The 19,182-nt window shown below is 36.4% G+C and overlaps 1 protein-coding gene across 1 annotated transcript in view; it reads left to right on the forward strand.

Annotated features, from left to right (window-relative positions):
• DNAH6 (dynein axonemal heavy chain 6) overlaps positions 1 to 19,182 on the forward strand; it is a 189,518-nt gene that overhangs the window by 70,095 nt on the left and 100,241 nt on the right. The window contains exons 32-40 of the mRNA XM_031949760.1: positions 1,479 to 1,586; positions 3,726 to 4,281; positions 6,271 to 6,393; positions 7,815 to 7,997; positions 10,617 to 10,760; positions 11,065 to 11,286; positions 13,121 to 13,268; positions 16,336 to 16,493; positions 17,430 to 17,561. Coding sequence (XP_031805620.1) covers positions 1,479 to 1,586; positions 3,726 to 4,281; positions 6,271 to 6,393; positions 7,815 to 7,997; positions 10,617 to 10,760; positions 11,065 to 11,286; positions 13,121 to 13,268; positions 16,336 to 16,493; positions 17,430 to 17,561 — 1,774 coding nt within the window. The remainder of the gene's footprint in view (positions 1 to 1,478; positions 1,587 to 3,725; positions 4,282 to 6,270; positions 6,394 to 7,814; positions 7,998 to 10,616; positions 10,761 to 11,064; positions 11,287 to 13,120; positions 13,269 to 16,335; positions 16,494 to 17,429; positions 17,562 to 19,182) is intronic.

Consider the following 19,182-nt stretch of genomic DNA (forward strand, 5'->3'; position numbering starts at 1 on the left):
TTTGTGGGAATGTTCTTTCTTCCACTCCTTTTTGGTTCAAAGCCATTTTGCCCAAGTCAACATACACTTATTAAGCACTTACCAAGTGACAGCCACTGTGCAAAATGCAAGAAATTCAAAAAAATGCAAAAGGCAGTTCGTGCTGTTTCATGAGAGAGATGACAGGCAGACAACTACATATGTGCAAATGATATTTACAGAACACATTGGAGATAGCTTCAGGAGGAAGACACCATCTTTATTTATTTATTTATTTTTTTTATTTAATAGCCTTTTATTTACAGGATATATACATGGGTAACTTTACAGCATTAACAATTGCCAAACCTCTTGTTCCAATTTTTCACCTCTTACCCCCCCACCCCCTCCCCTAGATGGCAGGATGACCAGTAGATGTTAAATATATTAAAATATAACTTAGATACACAATAAGTATACATGACCAAAACATTATTTTGCTGTACAAAAAGAATCAGACTCTGAAATATTGTACAATTAGCTTGTGAAGGAAATCAGAAATGCAGGTGGGCATAAATATAGGGATTGGGAATTCAATGTAATGGTTTTTAGTCATCTCCCAGAGTTCTTTTTCTGGGCATAGCTAGTTCAGTTCATTACTGCTCCATTGGAAATGATTTGGTTGATCTCGTTGCTGAGGATGGCCTGATCCATCAGAACTGGTCATCATATAGTATTGTTGTTGAAGTATATAATGATCTCCTGGTCCTGCTCATTTCACTCAGCATCAGTTCGTGTAAGTCTCTCCAGGCCTTTCTGAAATCATTTTGTTGGGGAAGACACCATCTTTAATAGGGATCAGGAAAGATACAACTTCTGTAGGCATTCTTTACCTATTGTTTTTAATTCTATCTGTTCCACCAAGGCAAATATATCTACCTTCCCTTAAGAGTCAGTGCACAATAATAATTACATTGAATATTATAATTCTATATTATAATATTATATAGAATTATATTTTATATAAATATATTATCATAGACATTAATGTCTATGATAATATATTTATATAAAATATCAGTTTGCAAATATCTTATATACATTATCTCATTTGACATTCTCAGCAATCTTATGACAGCACAACAGATATTTTTACTGTTTACAAACAGATTTTTACAGATGAAAAAACTGAGATTTGAGTGTCAGAAGTGGCATCTGAATCCATTTGTTCTTATTTGCTATGCATTCTGAGCCTCTCAACTCCTAGCCCCTAAAACTTTAAGCCAAAATACAGTGTCACTAATAATCACAATACATTTACATATGTACAACTATCTATACTTGATCATATGCTACTTCATTTAAGGCACAAACCCATTGCTCTCTGGAACCATGTAAAAGAAAAACAAAACAATCAACTTTTATTCCCCGTGCTAATTTTCTATTCATATATTGTTTAAGCTGAGATTTCAAAGAGTTCAGCAGCCCCATTTTTGACTCTTTCTGTCTTCTAAATTTAGGTCCCTCAAGAGAGAGAACCCAAACCTAAACGAAGATGTTGTGTTGATAAGAGCCTTGAGAGATTCCAATCTACCCAAATTTCTAACAGATGATGCCCTTCTCTTCAGGTAATGTTATGAACAGTCATTTTCTTTTCTTTTTTTAAATAATATAAGAAAATCATTCTTCTCTCTGTTAGTTGAGAATAAAGTCTATATTGGATAGAAAATTGTCTTCTATTTAGTCATTTTTCTTGAAAATAGGATCACAAAATCATCTTGTTTCTAAAGAGTATAATTCTGTCTATTCTAGATTCATGAGCCATACCTGTACTTTCTCTGAGATAGGGAACTCCCGGGTTAGAAACATTATGGTCCAGAAACCTGTTTGAAAACAGGGTGCTAGGTCACATTGATAGAAACAATGCTTATATACTTGGTTCACACCTTTGGAATTCACACCTTTGGAGTTCACACATTAACTCACACATTAGAGTTCACACCGCTCACACCTTTAGAGTTCACACCTTTAAGAGATCATATATAAGGAGCTCTCACAAGCCAACTAGAGACTCCAGGAAATTCAGAGCCAGGATTCAGTGTGAGATTCACAAGTCAGAAGGGCAAGCCCACTAAAGGACAAGCCCACTAGAGGAGGAGCCCACTAGAGAACCCACAATCCCACTCTCTGGGAGGTGGAGTCAATTCATTCCAACTTCAACTTTGTGCTGGCTGGAGACATTGGGAGCAAGAGGCTGAAGCTAGCAGAGGCAGAGGCAGAGGAATAGCGACAAGAGCTCTTGGAACTAAGGAGGGAGATAGGCCTCTAAAAAAGCTAACTGGGTTATTTTGGAAGAGACAATAAAGGACTGGACTTTATTTCTGGCTGCATTTGAGGTGATTATTACTCTGAACTGAAACTAAGGCTGCCTCCGAAGCTCCCCCAAGAAATCTGCTCCCAGAGAACAATTATATTTTAGAGAAGAGAACACTGCAACATAGACAGTTTATCAGAGGCAGAATTTGAAACCAGGACTTCTCTATCCACTATCAGAAAATTCTCTTCTTTAATCTTTTTTACCTTCTCTCTTGGTGAACACATCAACTTTCTTAGGTTCAACTATAATCCATATATAAATGATTCTTACTTCTAAACATCTAGCCCAAATTTCTCTCTCTTTTTTTGGTTTATTATTAAAGCTTTTTATTTCCAAAGTATATTCATAGGTAATTTTTCCAACATTGACCCTTTTGTTCCAAATTTTCTCCTCCTTTCCCCCACCCCCTCCCCTAACTGGTAGGCAGTCCAATGTTGAAATACATGTTAGATCCAATATATGTATAGATATTTATACAGTTATCTTGTTGTACAAGAAAAAATCAGATTAAGAAGGAAGAAAAAGAAAAACTGAGAAAGAAAAAAAGTGCAAGCAAATAACAACAGAGTGAGAATTCTATGTTGTGTTCCACACTCTGTTCCTAGCCCTAAATTTCTCAAGCTTGAGTCCTGCACTATTGACTCACTGGTGGACATCTCCAATTGAGAGATGAAGGGCTATGTCAATGATTTTTAAAAAAAGCCTTAGTTGCAGAGAGGGGCAACATTGAGAGGTTGGTTTTTTCTGTTCATTTTAATTTTTAAAAAGGTTATTTATATCTTAAAGAGAGGCTCCTGTCCATTTCTTGTAGTGTGTCCTAATTGACAGTTTGTTTGTTTTTTTAATACAGACCTATATTCCTATGATGTGCTAACATACTGAAGGAACTCATCTTCTCTCTTAGGATAATATCAGTATGTGCAAGGATGCTTTGTTTGATCCCAATATAGTAGAGCAGTCTCCTCTGACACTGGGATTTTATTCATTCATCACTTAAGGAGACACTGGCAGACAAAAACAAATATTGTCCCTCTCCCAAGGAGTTTACAATCTTGTTGGGAAAACAAAACTAATCCTTGAAACAATACCAAATAGCACGATAGATTGTAAACACCATATTGTGTTTATATTTTCATTTCATAGCATTGTGTATTTCAAAATAAGTACTTCAAGAGTTCAAGCAAAAAGGAGACCAGTGAGGAAAAATATTATTTTCAACCATTTAAATGTTACAAATATGAAAATAGAATATAAAAATAAGAAAAAATATAATTTTCAACCATTTGAATGTTACAAATATGAAAATAGAATATAATGAAAAGAAAATAAATATCCAAATACATAACCATGTTTTCTAATTGACTTAAATTTTGTTTGTTTTTCTTCCCAGTGGAATCATTTCTGATCTTTTCCCCGGGGTCCTTATTCCAGAACATGATTACGGTATTCTTCAGTCAACAATTATAGAAGTCATGACTAAACAAGAGCTTCAGCCTGAGGCCTGTATGGTTCACAAAGTTATACAGTTCTATGAAACCATGCTCGTAAGACACGGCGTCATGCTTGTTGGGCCAACAGGAGGAGGAAAGACCACAGTTTACCAAATTCTCGCTGAAACCTTAGGGGTGTTACATGAAATGGGAATCCAAAAGGCCTTTTATCAGCCAGTTAAGACATATATTCTGAATCCAAAGTCCATTACAATGGGTGAACTGTATGGGGAAGTGAACAATTTAACCTTGGAGTGGAAAGATGGTTTGATGGCACTAAGCGTCCGAGCAGCAGTGAATGATACTTCAGAAGACCACAAATGGATCATCAGTGATGGGCCTGTGGATGCGCTTTGGATTGAAAACATGAACACCGTTTTGGATGACAATAAGATGCTTTGTTTGGCCAATAGTGAAAGAATTAAACTCACTCCTCAAATTCATATGATATTTGAGGTAAAGTATGCTCATTGAATTACTTTAGAACTGATGATATTAATTAGTTTAGGATATAGTGATTGGATTTCCATGATTCTGCCGATCTGTCCATTTTCTTTTATTCTTGAAACAATTTATTTGTTCTCTGTTGTTATTTAAAGCTTTGCATAACTTGGACCCTTTAACTTTTCCATTCCGATGTTTGATTTCCCACTACTTGGTTTGCAATCCAGCTATAATGACTCTCATGAAATTTTCAAACTTGACCCTCCATTTCCCGCTTACGTATCTTTACATTGGGTGGGTCACTTACTTTGAATACTCTGCTTTATTGCTTCAGTCTCCTAATTTCCCTGGCTTCCTTCAAGATTTAGCTTAAATGCCACCTTCTGAAGAAGACCTTTCCCAGTCCACGCCACCATTATTTCCTTCCTTCTGAAGTTACTTTCCCTTTACACTGTCTATATCATGTATGTATGTACACATTAGACCATCATCTATTGAACTGCAAGGTCCTTAAAGAAAGGGCTGTTTTTACTTCTTTAGCTCTAGAACTTAACATAGTACCAGGGGCAACAGATTAATTGAACATTGAATTGAGAACTGAGGAATTCTTGTTGACTTATTGGTTGAATATTAGCTGGACTGTTCTGTAGCAAGGGAAGGTGAATCCAAGTCACAGTATGGTCCAAATGAGGAATCAGGGTCAGTTTTTACCAGAATGGGATCAGAAATCTAGAGATCAGCATCTGAGGTGTAGCGGTTGTAGCCAGGAGACAAGAAAGTCAAGGATGCAGATAGCATATTGGGTTATTGAGTTCAGATCAAGAACACAAGAGCTCACAGTCCAAAGGAGTAGAGAAAGTGGAAACAGACTATCTGTTTGGCTGTTGCACTTGGGACTTTTCTGACTTGCAGCTGAAATCTTCCCCATGTGTAGTCTACCCAGTAAAATGGAATCTCCTTACGGGTAGAGATTGTCTTATGCTTCTATTTATACATTGTTTGGCACATAGTTAGTACTCAATACCTACTTTCTGCCTTCATTAATTCAATCATTTGAATACTAGGCTGCGGATACTTGAGGACATTTCCCCTTCCCCTAAGCCTAGCTTGGTTCCCTCAGCAGGGATAGTTAACAAAAACCTGGGCTGCCTCATCATGAATGGCTCTATCCTCTGAGAGTCCAGATGGTATCGTGCCCCAATTTTAGGACAGAAGATAATTTCCAAACAGTTTTTCCTAACCCATGCAGAAGCAATAACCGCCTCAAAAGCCAAACCCAAGTTGTGGTTTTCTAGACTAAGGCCCCTTGCAGCTCTGATACTATGATCCTACCTATGATCTGGAATGTGTCAGTGAGCATCTCCCTGACCAGGAAAGGACCAAGATCTTGTTAGGACCTCCTCACCTTTTCTTCTTAAATTTAAGTAAAATGGTCTGAGTTTAAAGGTCCAAGGGAAGAGGGTTGATGAGACCACAGTATTCCAGAATGTGTTGTCAATGGTGCTTCCAGTAGAGCAGACCTAATGTGATTTGCTTTGATCAGGATATTTCCCCAAACCTCAAGGGTAGAACTGGTCATCCAATTCCACAATTCATTTGCCTTTTATGTTCTTGCCATCGATAATTTCTACATCTGTGCTTCCTCATCTTGCCCTCCAACTTTGCATCCTGGTTTAATTTAAGCCTCCATGCCTAACCCTGCTTCTATTTCATACATAGTATTATATATGTGGTAGGAAATATTCGGGCCAAAGGGGCAAAAATACATGTTTTAGTCCAAGTGTACCTCTGTGAAATTGAGGCAGGATGGAACTTTTCCCTTTTTCTCCTCTATTAATTTGCTTGAGTTTTCCTTTTTTATCCCATGACTCACCTCTTTCTTTCTTCCTTCCTCTTCCCTCTTTTAAATCAATATCGTTCAGCCTCAGTCAAAAATATCAGACTATGAGGAAGCAGAAAATATTATAAATAGCTTTTATCGGGATTTTTTTTCCATCTCAGGTACAAGATCTAAGGGTTGCCTCTCCTGCTACAGTCAGTCGCTGTGGGATGGTGTTTGTGGATCCCGAAGAATTAAAATGGATGCCATATGTCCTGACATGGAAGTCAAGTTTTTCTGACAAAGTAAGTTTCTGATATGACCATTTAGAATTGGTTATTGCAAAATCTTCAGCCTTACTGAGAATTGTAAGCATTTCAAAACATTTTAAAATAATCCTCCTCATCCTAAATAAATTTTTAGAAGACTTCCAAAGTGCTACATACTCCTGCTTTCTGGTTTTATAGGAAACAACTATATAATAAGAATGCTTCCAAACACAATGAAGTGAGGTTAGTTCTTTTTCATATGAGATGAGGTCAGTCAGTATTCTCACACAAAATAACTACCAAGGAGTTATACTGAGAGTCATTCCTCCCTCCCTCTCTCCCTTCTTCCCTTTCTTTCTCTCTCTCTCTCTCTCTCTCTCTCTCTCTCTCTCTCTCTCTCTCTCTCTCTCTCTCTCTCCCCTTTCCACAGTGAAGAATGTGTTTGGATGTTGTCCCCTGGTGTGCAGGACTTCCTTTTTGAGGGACTAGGAAAGTTAAATGGCTTGTCTAAAACCATACCAGTAGTAAAAAGGAACTGACTCCAGAGTCAAATGTTCTTCCCACCAGACCTTGTTGGACCAACTTATGATAATAATTGCTAACATTTATTTATGTGCAAGGAGAGTTCAGAAAGCACTAACAGCTCTGGTGTGAGGTCTGTGGAACACTTTTCAGGGCTTCTCATCTACCTGTGGTGCCCACCTGCCACCCGGCTTTCACCTGTGGCTCCAAGAAGCTGTATCACAATGTGACATCTCAGTAAACTGTCTTGGCAGATAGACTAACCCAGGCTGAGGGTAATTTACAGATTCTCATATTTGTTGATAACTTATGGGGATGTCTACCTCAATCATGTGAAGACTTCTCCCAGCATAAGGAGAGGATGAGAATAATTGATTCCAACAGCTTTGAAGGCAGCTGAAACAGGCTCTGTGGAGTGCTTAGAGGTTAGTCAGATGTTGAAGATCCCAAGGTCATTCACTGCATCCCACGCCATTGCCAGTCATCCTGACTTTTATCCTGTCACTAGACCCCAGTGACTCTGGAAGAGAGACTTTGTGCACCTCTGTCTCACTTAAGTCCAATTCACTTACAAGTCAAAACATCATCCATGATGTCCCTGGTCCTCTTTAGAAACAAAGGATAAATAATGAAATAGTGCAAGACTATTCAAAGCACTTTACAATTATTATCTTCTTTAATCTTCATAACAATTCAAGGAGATACTTGCTATGATTATCCTCATTTTACAGATGAGGGAACTGAGGCAGACATAGGCGTAGAAACTTGGCTGAGGTCACATAGCTAATAAGTGTCTTAGGATGGATTATAATTCAAATCTTCCTGACTCCAGACTCCACATACTTAGCTACTGCATCACCCAGCAGTAAATGTATGAAATGTATTATTACAGATACCTTTTAGTACTATTCAATTATTTTCCTTTTTCCTTTTAGCTGAATGATGAAACATGGGAATATGTACTAAATCTATTTAATCGTTATGTCGAGCCAGGCTTAAAGTTTGTCAGTAAAAAGTGCGTTCAAGCTATCCCTCAAGTGGATATCAGCAAAGTGATCACCCTCTGCTGTTTATTCGAGTCCCTCCTGTTTGGGAAAGATGGACCTGACTTAGCTCTGGTATGAATGTTGCTTTTATCTCAGCAAAGTTGTAATAATTACTTTATATTGGGGGGAAGGTTTTCTATCGCACAGGAAGATTTTGTATTCTTTCATGTGCAAATATAAATGAACAATAAGATGGCCACTTGGGTTTTATGGTCTTCCAAGAGAAACATGATGATTTTTTAATAAGTATCGGTGCAAATTCTGAAAATGCCAATATTTTCTAAGTTTTTTTTAATCCTCATTTTTTATCAAGTATCTTCTATGTAGACCATACCTTGAACATCCATCTTTTTAACTCTATAGAGTTGTAATAGATGTCAAACAAATCTCACCTCATTCTAAAGTTCTGTAACCCAGAGTTCTACTGGTTTTTATCTGGGTCCTTTACAAGGCAACATCATATGCCCACATGAGCTATTCTTACTATTAATGTTAATCTTCAGCTGATAGAAAATTACTGGTGCCTAAAATCAAGCTAGGGTCTGAAGACAGATTTGATGGCATTTCTATTAATTGTGACCTAAAAAATGAGCTTCCCTTAAAAGTGGGGCTAAATCCATATTTATTTAAACCTATGACAATCCCATGCAGAGCAGTCACCCTAGCAGGAAAAGCCAAAAACCTCTTGAGTGAAGTCAAATATGCAAAAAGAAATATACCAAGGATTAGACAATACTCGATTAATAAGTACTTATTAAACACTTAACGATATATCAGACCTTGTACTGAGCATTGAGGATACAAAGAAAGGCAAAAGCCAGTCCCTGCCCTTAAGGAACTTACAATCTAATGGAAAAGACAACTTGAAAAGAGCAATGTACAAATAAGCAGCAATGTACAAGCAAGCTATATACACGATAAATTGGAAATAATTTTTTAAATGTTAAATTCTAAATTTAACACAAAATCATTTTCATATATAAAGTAGAATATGAAATGCATAATTTCTAAGTCAACAGAAAGTTATAGGGAGAAAAGAGAAAAAAACAGTGTTATTTAACATACAACAAAAAATCATTTTCATATATAAAGTAGAATATAAAATATATAATTTCTAAGTCAGCAGAAAGTTATAGAGGGGAGAGAGAAATGATCAGTGTGATTTAATACAAAAAACCATTTCCATATACAAAGTAGAATATAAAAAGTCAATAGAAAGTGATAGGAAAAGAGGGAAAAGATCAGTGTGAGGGGCTTATAAGTAAGACTCATTAATTAGGGAGTTTAGAGAATTGGAGCCCATGAGAAAAGGTCATCTTGAAATCTGAAAGATTTGGACCAAAAGGAAATTATATCTTTGTGATAATGGCTAAGAAAATGGGGTAGGGTCTAATTTCTAAAGTGTATGATCTCGACACCAATTCTCTAGTGCCTTTTCTCTTTGTCAAACACACAGCACAGCAAAAGGGAGGGCAGGAGAGTTATGGGAATAAGGAAGTGGACCAGGGTGAGGATGGTGAAAGTTCAGAGTGAGTCATACATCACTATACTCCTCCCTCAGGGCTATGGGCAAGAAAGGGCTTCATAATCTTTAAAATGGAGAATAAAAATGGATTATTCCTATGAATTATGTCTAATTTAAGGACACCATGAGAAGAGTCTCCAGAAAGTATATATGAATAACCAAGGTTTTTTTGGAAAGCTTAGTGAAGGGCATAACTCAGCACAGTAATAGACAGGAGAGATGTTCAATAAATCTCTCAATTTATAGCCAAGAAGATATTGGATGTTTATTGATCCAAACAAGGAATTCTCCTTTAGGAAAAATAAGTCAACTCTCAGGCATTTGAAAGTGTGTCATTTCTATTTTAGCCCCGGATGTTCTACTCTGTGAAATGAACAAGATGTTTGAATAGAACATCAGACATGTATTTATCATTTTAATATTGATTAGTAGAGGCAATGTGACACAGTGAAAAGATTGCTGAATGTATAGTCACCGGATCAGAGTTTGAATCCTGGTTTGCCACTGTCTGGCTGTGTAATCTTGAGCAAATGATTTAATATCTCTGGATCTCACTTTCCTCATTTATGAAAAACAAAAAAAGTTAGATTAAATGAAATTTAAGGTCACTTCCAATTTTAAGTCTATGATCTTTCTTTGAACAAAGTAAAAATAATCAGGGACCCGACAGAATTTTTATTATTTACCAGCAGAGCTAGTATAGCCTTCCTCAGTAGCTTTTCCTCTATAATTGTTTTCCACCTACTTCCCAATAAATATTTCCACAAAATTGTGTCCAAATTATCAATGGTCTTTTCAGGCTAATGCAGAAATAATAACAATTATATAGCACTTTAATGTTTGTGATGTGCTTTACAAATATCATTTCATTGACTCTCACAACAATCTGGAAGGAAGATACTGTTAATATCCCTGTTTTACAGTTGAGGAAACTGAGGCAGTTAAATGACAGCTGGTAAGTGTTTGAGGCCATAATTGAAATCAGGTCTCCCTGACTCTAGTCCCAGAGCTCTAACCAGTGTGCAACCAAACTGTTTCAGTCATTTAAAAGTGCAGTCTCCATGGGGAAAAATGGAGAGAGGGAGATGTAGAGAGGGGTTTCATTGCTGATTGATTTTCAAAGATTACCTATGAATTGCCTTAAAGGATTCCATTTGGTCTTTTAGGAACAAGGAAAATTGAATAGTGTTCTTTGCCAGACTTTTGTATTCTGCTATTTGTGGGCTGTTGGTGGAAATCTGACTGAAATCTACTGGGATGCTTTTGACACTTATGTCAGACAGCAGTTTGAGGAGACTCCAGAGGCCAAGGTAAGGAAAGCTCCAAAGTCCATAAGAATGTGGTGCTTCTCATTGACCAGTATGGAACAAAAGATATTAGATCCTTATCCAACATACATAATTTTTTTCCCAGTTCATCTTAGTTGCATTAATTTTGTTCGTGCAAAAAGCTTTTCAAGCTCATGTAAACAAAATCATCTAATGTATCTTTAGCTAGTTTGGCTAAGAATTCACCTGCCTCGCTAACCTGTCAAAAAGTATTATCTACTTCTCTCCCCATCTTTTTTAGTAGTTATGTGCTTCTTTAAGATTTAAGTTTATTGTTGTTCCTTAGCTTCCGAGTTCTGGTGACTTGTGGAGCATTCATATGGATTATGATACCAAACGCTTGGACCCTTGGGAACGAATTATCCCTCCTTTCAAGTACAGCCGAGATGTGCCCTTTTTTGAAATGCTGGTTCCCACAACAGACACTGTACGCTATGGTTATCTAATGGAAAAACTGCTTGCTGTCAATCATCCTGTTCTACTGACTGGGATCACTGGGGTTGGCAAGGTAAGTGACCTTCATCTCTGAAAGTGTAGCAAGGTTATTTCCCCCAATGCCAGCACAATGTGAAGATAACCCAATCTGTCTGTAAGGATGTTTTGAAAGCTCAGTGGAAAGGGATTTTTAATATTTTATACAGGCTGCCTGAGTGACAGGAAACCCTGTTATGGGAAGCAGAGGTCTCATATTGTTATTAATAAATAATACTGCTCTGAGAAGCAGGATGGTGTAGTGGATAGAAAGTCTGCTTCCAAGCCAGGTTGATCTGGGCTCTGACATATACTGACCCTGGTTAAGTTACATAATTTATGCTAGGGTAGGTAGGGAGGTGACACAGTGGAGAAAATAGTGGACACAGACTCAGGAAGCCCTGAATTCAAATCCTGCCTCTCACATATCCCACCTACAGGACCATGGGCAAATCACTTCATCTCTTTCTTTTTTAGTGTCCTCATCTCTAAAATGGGAATAATTATAGCACCCCATCTCAGATTTCTTATTAAATGAAATTATATTTGTAAAGCACTTAGTACTGTACATGGCACATAGTAAGTGCTGTCTGATTGCTATAAATAATAATATTAATAGCAGAAGGCTAATTATATTAGTAATATTCTTGTATTATTATAACAAGGAATATGTTATTATTACTACATTAATAATAATTTTTAATAATAGATGTTTCTACAGCCTCTTTATAATTATAATTGGTTTTTATTAATATGATTAATAATATAAGACAGGAGGGGGAGCTAGATAGTGCAATGGTTAGACACTGGCCCTGAAGTTAGGAGTTCAGATCCAGCCTTAGACACTTAACACTTCCTAGCTGTGTGACTTAACTTTTTTTTTCCTGGCCAAAAAAAATTAGTAAAAGGCAGGTCATTTAACCTTTAAGTGATACAAGAAGTACTCTTTAAGTCATAATGAGGTTCTTCACTAGGAAATCCCTACTTTGATTAAATCATAGGTCTAAACAACACCAATAAAGTGAGAGGAATATTGAAAAAATGATTACTCATTAAAATCTAAAGTCAAATTAATTTTCCAGCTTATACAGGTAATCCAAGGATTGTAGTTCCAGAGCTCTGAGCAATCTCAGAAGCTGCAATATAAATCTTTAAGGCACAAGACTCATATTTTAAAAGATGTTTTTAAATGTCACTACTTTTCTTTTTAACCTCAAGGGATTAGCATAGTCTTTTGTTCCTCCACTAAGAAATCCTAAGAATTAAGAAGCCTTTCAACATAACCTATCCAGAGTGTCTCAAATGTTTTAATGCTATTTTAACACTTTAAAATGGCATTAAGATTTTTGGAACAGTGATTTGTCTTTTATGTAACACTGCCTTACTCTGTACCATCTTACTTTTTTAAAGGGTTGGAGTGTATTTCTATTATGTCCCACCAATTCTTGTCTCTCTTTCCATCCTTAAGCCCATCTTCCCTTTACTTTCATGTACTAGTAGTGTAATCTGACTTCAAAAACATATGTTTTAGTTGGCACTGTCCAATTTTTTATCCCTCATGAGGGATAGAGAGCTGAAATTAGAGCTGGGAAATCCTAGCTTCAAATTTTCCATCTATCATACACCAACGCTAGGATTTGGGGCAAATCATTTAACCTTGTTGAGTCTCAGTTTGGTGCATCTGTGAAATGGGGAGAGTGGGCTCCATGAGCACTGTGGTCTCTTTTAGTTCTTAAGTCTTATACTCTTTTGCTTTTCCTTAATGATTATTTGATGAAATATGTGCCTTCTTTTAGTTGGTGGAGAACTGTGATCTATTGTGCCAAATTTTTACAATCTATTCACACATTCTTTTACTTTATCCTTTAAAGTCTGTTGTTGCCCGGGGATTACTGAACAGAATCCAAGACCAGGCTGGATATGTTCCCGTCTACCTCAACTTCTCTGCGCAAACATCATCGGCAAGAACACAAGAGATTATTGAATCAAAACTGGAAAAGAAAAGAAAAAACATTCTAGGTAAAAATAATGGAATTGATGGTATTTTCCCTCAAAATAAAATAATGCTTAAATTAATAGATTATTAAAATGGATAACTTAATAAATTAATAGTTGTATAATTTCTTATTTTCCTGTAAGGATGATGGTTAAAACTTAAATTTAAAATAAACCTTTCAAAGTTTCCAAAGTGCTTTTACCTACATCATCTGAGCTTCATGAGAACTCTCTAAGGAAGATACTCTAGGTATTATTGTTCTTAGTTTGCAGATGAGAAAACTAAGACTTATGTTCATGATCATTGATAATAGCTAGCATTTACATGATACTTTATGGTTTTTAAAATAGCATATAATCATACCCCATTTTATATTCACAACAATCTTGGGAGATAGAGGCTATTATTATCCCCATTTTGCAGATGAAGAAATTGAGACAGTTTCTATTTGATAAATCTGGGGTCACACAGCCAGTATGTGACTGATACAGGATGTGAATCCAGGCTTTCCGATGCCAGACCCAGTGCTCTAGCCTCTGTGCCATCTATTAAGTACCTTCTATATGTCAGGCACTGGGCGAACATAGGGAATACAAAGGTAGTCCCTGCCCTTGAGGAACTCTCAACTTTTAAAGGTCCCTGCCTTTACAGAGATTATAGTCTAGTAATGGTATGACATGAACACAGATAATTATAATACCCAGTATTAAGTGCAAAATGTATTTTATATTGTTGTTCAGTCATTTTAATCATGTCCAACTATATGTAATCCCATTAGAGTTATAAAACAAAATGTAGATTCTAAGGCAGAGGTGGGAGTGGGAGGTTTGTTTAGCAACTGGGAAGGCTTCATGGAGGTGGGATATGAGTTGGATTCGAGGACAGGTATAAATCCAGCAGGAGAACGGATGGAGGGAGTGCACTCCAGACCTATGAACAATGAAAGCAAAAGACTTGAGGTGGGAAAATTGAGAGTACAGCTGGAGCATAAATCTGTGGAGGGGAGTCATAGTGTGGGGAAAGCCTGAAAAAGAACCTGAGATCAGACTGAAAAAAGCCTCAGGTGCTAGGCAGAGACATCTGGACTTCAGTCATAAGTAGCAAATGAGGTAACAGAGGAAGGGCTCTCTAACCTGACAATGCTACAGAAATACTCCCTGCTATAATAATGTATTCTTCAAGGCAATTGGCAGCCACTTTGTAGCAATGACTTGACATGAGCAGCCCCATGTCTTCATCTACATACTAGAAGTTTAGATTTGAAGGAACCATTATTCAATCCAAAGTCATCCTATCCAGAACCAAATTCTTCCATCTTCTCCTCTTCTCCATTCAGTTTCCTTGTCTTGGCCAATGATCCAGCTATTGACCTCTCGGGTCTTAAACTTAACTTTGATTCATTGCTCTCCTTTATCCTCTACATTTAAGGAGCCACCAAGTCATAACTCTTCTTTATTAGAAAGGTATCCCATTCACAGAGCACCTTCTTTTCCCATGACCACTACTCCAGTTCAGACCCTCATCATTTCATACTTAAGGACTGAAGAGCCTGGAGCCACAGAAGGTTCTCTACTTAGAAATCTACCTTTCCTAACTAAAATCTCCCTCTCATGTACATTTTGTGAAGTTCTGGCAAAAATCTTCTTAAGCATTATTTCCATCATGTGGACTAGTCAACAAACATTTAATAAGCACCTGCTCTGTGTCAAACATAGTACTAAATGCTGGGATACAAAGAAGGCAAAAGAGAGCTCCTGAAATCAAGGAGTTAATGACCTAATGGGGAAGATGACATGAAAACAATTATGCAAAAAAATACAAATAGAAAAGAAAGAGCAGGGAGCCTCAGACGAAAACATTAAGACTGAATACAGGAAAAGAGATCTTGCACATCATTCCCCTCTTCAAGAACTATAAAATCTCTTTTTACTTACCATATCAATTCAAAACTTCCCTATGAGCTTTCAAGGGCTTTGATGATACAGTTTCCTAATGTAGTGTAATGAGAGCTGAATATTTTACCAATCCATCATCTCTGTCTCTCTGTGTCTATCTATCTAGCTATCCTCTCTCCATAATTATATCATCTATCTGCCTATCATCTATTTATATCTATTTATATAATTATTTTTTCTCTATAAGATATTTATCATATATATGATTATATAAAATATAAGACATAAGATTTATATCTATAAGATATAGCTATAGATGCCATCTATTTATTTACCTATTATGTGTGTATTTGTCTTGCTATCCATCTGCATTCATCCATCAATTTATCTATCTTTATTTATATTATCTATCTGCCTATTTCTCTAGATATTATCTATTTATCTACCTATCATGTATCTGTCTGTCTTTCTATCCATTCATCTATTCACCCATCCATTTATCTATCATCTTTCTTATCTATTCTCTATCTATTTTCACCCATCCATAATTTAACTATATTTATATCTGTGATCTATCTATATCTATAGATGTTATCTATTTATCTAGCTGGTATGTATCTTCTTGTCTTTATTATCTATTTATCTATCAATATTTAATTTTTCCTTCATTTTTCCTTGCTTTTTCTTTATTTCTTCCTTCCTTCCTCCCTCCCTTCTTCTTTTCTTTCTTCTTCCTTCTCTTTTTTCTTCCTTTTCTTCCTCCCTTTCTTCCTCTCTTTCCTTCTTCTTTCCTCTCTTTCTTCCCTTTTCTCTTTCTAGCTTCCTCTCTTTCTTTCTTTCTTTCTTTCTTTCTTTCTTTCTTTCTTTCTTTCTTTCTTTCTTTCTTTCTTTCCTCCTTTTCCATTTTTCCTTCCTTCCCTATGAAGATATATCAGGGATAGTCTACATTTATTTCAAGGCCTGACAGTATACAGCCTTCTGGTCATATGGAAAGACAATAGAACAGCAGACCAAAAGAGAATTTCCTCTCCTCTCTAAATATACCATGGTAGTTATCTTCTTTAGTCCTAAGGGCATGAAACTGACCATGTGATATCAGTTATGACTTCCAAAGAATCCACTGCAATGGAATTTTTAATTTGACTTTTTAAAACAAACCTGCAATTCTAACATGCTTTCATTTTTCTTATTTTAGGAGCACCAGGAAACAAAAGAGTCATAATCTTTGTGGATGACTTGAACATGCCCAAGTTGGATACCTATGGTTCTCAACCTCCTATTGAATTACTCCGACAGTATATGGATTTTGGTGGATTCTATGACAGAGAGAAGCTCTTTTGGAAAGAAATACAGGTTAGTTAGACTTTAAATCATTCAATGAATAATGGCTATTATGTCTGTCACTTTAAATTAAGATGGCATACAAATTCCTTTCTATTTATTAACAGGGATCATTCAGAATGGACAGGTTGGATTAGCCTGTTCTTATAAGGTGGAAAATCCATAAATCCTTAATAGTATAAGCAGGAGGAAACACTAGGGACAGCTAGGTAGCACAATAGACAGAGCACCAAACCTGAGGTCCAATTGCAAAATGGCAACTTAGCTAGGTCTAGAAGTTGTGTCCTATTATCCTTAGTCCAGAGTATCTCCAGTCATTAGTTGTATAAAAAGGTCATAGTCTTCAGTAGAGCCTGAGAGGAAATCTTGTCATGAAAGGTGGCAAGCAATGAACCCTTAGCTGAGCCATTAAGACTCTACAGTAGATTTTCTGCAAATTAGAGAAGGAGCCAACACAGATGCATTCAATTGCTATTCCAGATCAATGGACAGAGACTGGACCTGATGTTGAAAACTCCAAAGTAAAGAAGATCCCCCTACCAAGTGAAAGTCAGGGTCTCCTTTATAACTTGAGAGTGACCCAGAGTACTGAAAGTTTAAGTGATTGGTCCAATTATATAACTAGAATTTTTCCCAGAGAAGGCATTCGAATTCAGGTCTTTCTAACTTCAAAGATGCCTCTTTACTTTGCCTAAACCCTTCAAAATGTAGAAATGATTTTCATAAGTTATCAACTGTCCAGTTTGCCAATTATAATATTTGATTGTGAATTTTTCCAATAAATTAGGTATGCATTTCTCATTTCCCACATATTTTAAGCTCAATAAAAATAAATTCTTACTCAGTTTATAAGATAAAAATTTGATCTACTATATACTTCTAGGATTCTGAAACCAAAATATAACAATTCATTTGCCTTTGAAGTGAATTATTTTGTTTTCTTACCAGGATGTCACAATTGCATCAGCATGTGCACCTCCAGGAGGTGGTCGCAATCCCGTTACCCCTCGTTTCATCAGACACTTCAGCATGTTGTGCCTTCCAACTCCTTCTGAACATATTTTAAAGCAAATTTTTCAGGTAAGCATTAACTTAATTAATTTAAGTTAATTTTTAATGAATTCTTTTGATTAATTCTAGTTTATTTATTTAAAAGAAAACAATGAATTACATTCTATGACATTTTACAATATCTCTTGTCATGAGATAGGGATTGGGTTTGAGTTTTCATTGGAAATACCCATTGAGCAAATTCCCTGCGCCAATGCCCTCAGCATCTCTTGTCTCATAAAGCTGCATAGAGCCTTGGACAGATCATTTATGCCAAATATTCAACTTGAACCAAGAGCCTCTTAGGTTCAAATCAAATTTCTATTGATGCACCAGATTGCCTCTTTATCACTATAAATGATGGAATTTAGAGCTGAGAGAAACCTTGAAGGTTTTCTAGTCTAATGGTCTGCTTGAATCTGTTGTGTGGATTTTGGGGCTCATTCTTTTAAGCTACTCACACTGGCATGCTAGGTTTCCCAGAAGGTAGCTGCTATTTCTCCCCCTCTGTTATTTCTCCCCCTCTGGGTCCTAGAGAACTCTGAGAAGCCTATAGGTGATTTTCTAGTAGTTTAGCTCATGAGCTCCCATTAGTGTCCTTTTCTCAGCATTATAATCTAGCTGGTATCAATTAGCCAGATTTTTAATCAGCTTTTAGTTACAGTTGTCTCCTGAGATACTTTAGTAAGAAAAGCTAGTAAATAACATCCTCTTAAAAATTATGTTGCAGTTCTCCCACACATACATTAGAACTCAACAGAAAGTGGTCTCCATCTTAGAGATCCCATGTGGCAAATGAGTAATTCACAGCACCTAGTTGTTGGAAATTCCTTTTTTCCTTTTTTTTTCCTTTGGATTTCATGAAATTCTGCTTAGGTACAGTATATCCTTCTGGGTTTCTTTTTTATTTAGTATTTTATTTTTCCCCAGGTACGTGTAAAATTTTTTTTTTCAATTTTTCACAATTTTCACATTTAACATTCATTTTTAAAACTTTGAGTTCCAAATTCTTTCTCTTCAAAGGGATCCACAAATGTTTGTGGCAGCCCTTTTTGTAATGGCAAGAACCTGGAGACTGAGAGGATGCTCATCAACTGGAGAATGGCTAAATAAGCTATGGTATATGAATGTTGTGAAATATTATTGTTCTGTAAGAAATGACCAGTGAGATGATTTCAGAGAGGCCTGGAGAGAAGGCCTGGAGAAACTTAGGTGAACTTAGGTGAACTTAGTTAAGTGAAATGAGCAGAACCAGGAGGTCATTGTACATGGCAACAAGATTATACAATGATCAGTTCTGATGGACATGGCTCTTTCTAACAATGACATGATTCAGATCATTTCCAATAATCTTGTGATGAAGAAAGGCATCTATACTCAGAAAGAGGACCGTGGAAACTGAATGTGAACCACAACATAGTGAAAGATTTTCACTCTTTCTGTTGATATTTGCTTGCATTTTGTTTTCTTTCTCAGTTTTTTTTTCCTTCTTGATCTGATTTTTCTTGTGCAGCAGGATATCTGTATAAATATGTATACATTTAGGGGATTCAACATATATTTTAACATATTTAACATATATTGGACTACCTGCCATCTAGGGGAGGGACTATGGGGAAGGAGGGGATAATTTGGAACAGAAGGCTTTGCA

Source organism: Sarcophilus harrisii, chromosome 2 (genome assembly GCF_902635505.1).
Source record: "Sarcophilus harrisii chromosome 2, mSarHar1.11, whole genome shotgun sequence".
NCBI classification, from domain to species: domain Eukaryota; kingdom Metazoa; phylum Chordata; class Mammalia; order Dasyuromorphia; family Dasyuridae; genus Sarcophilus; species Sarcophilus harrisii.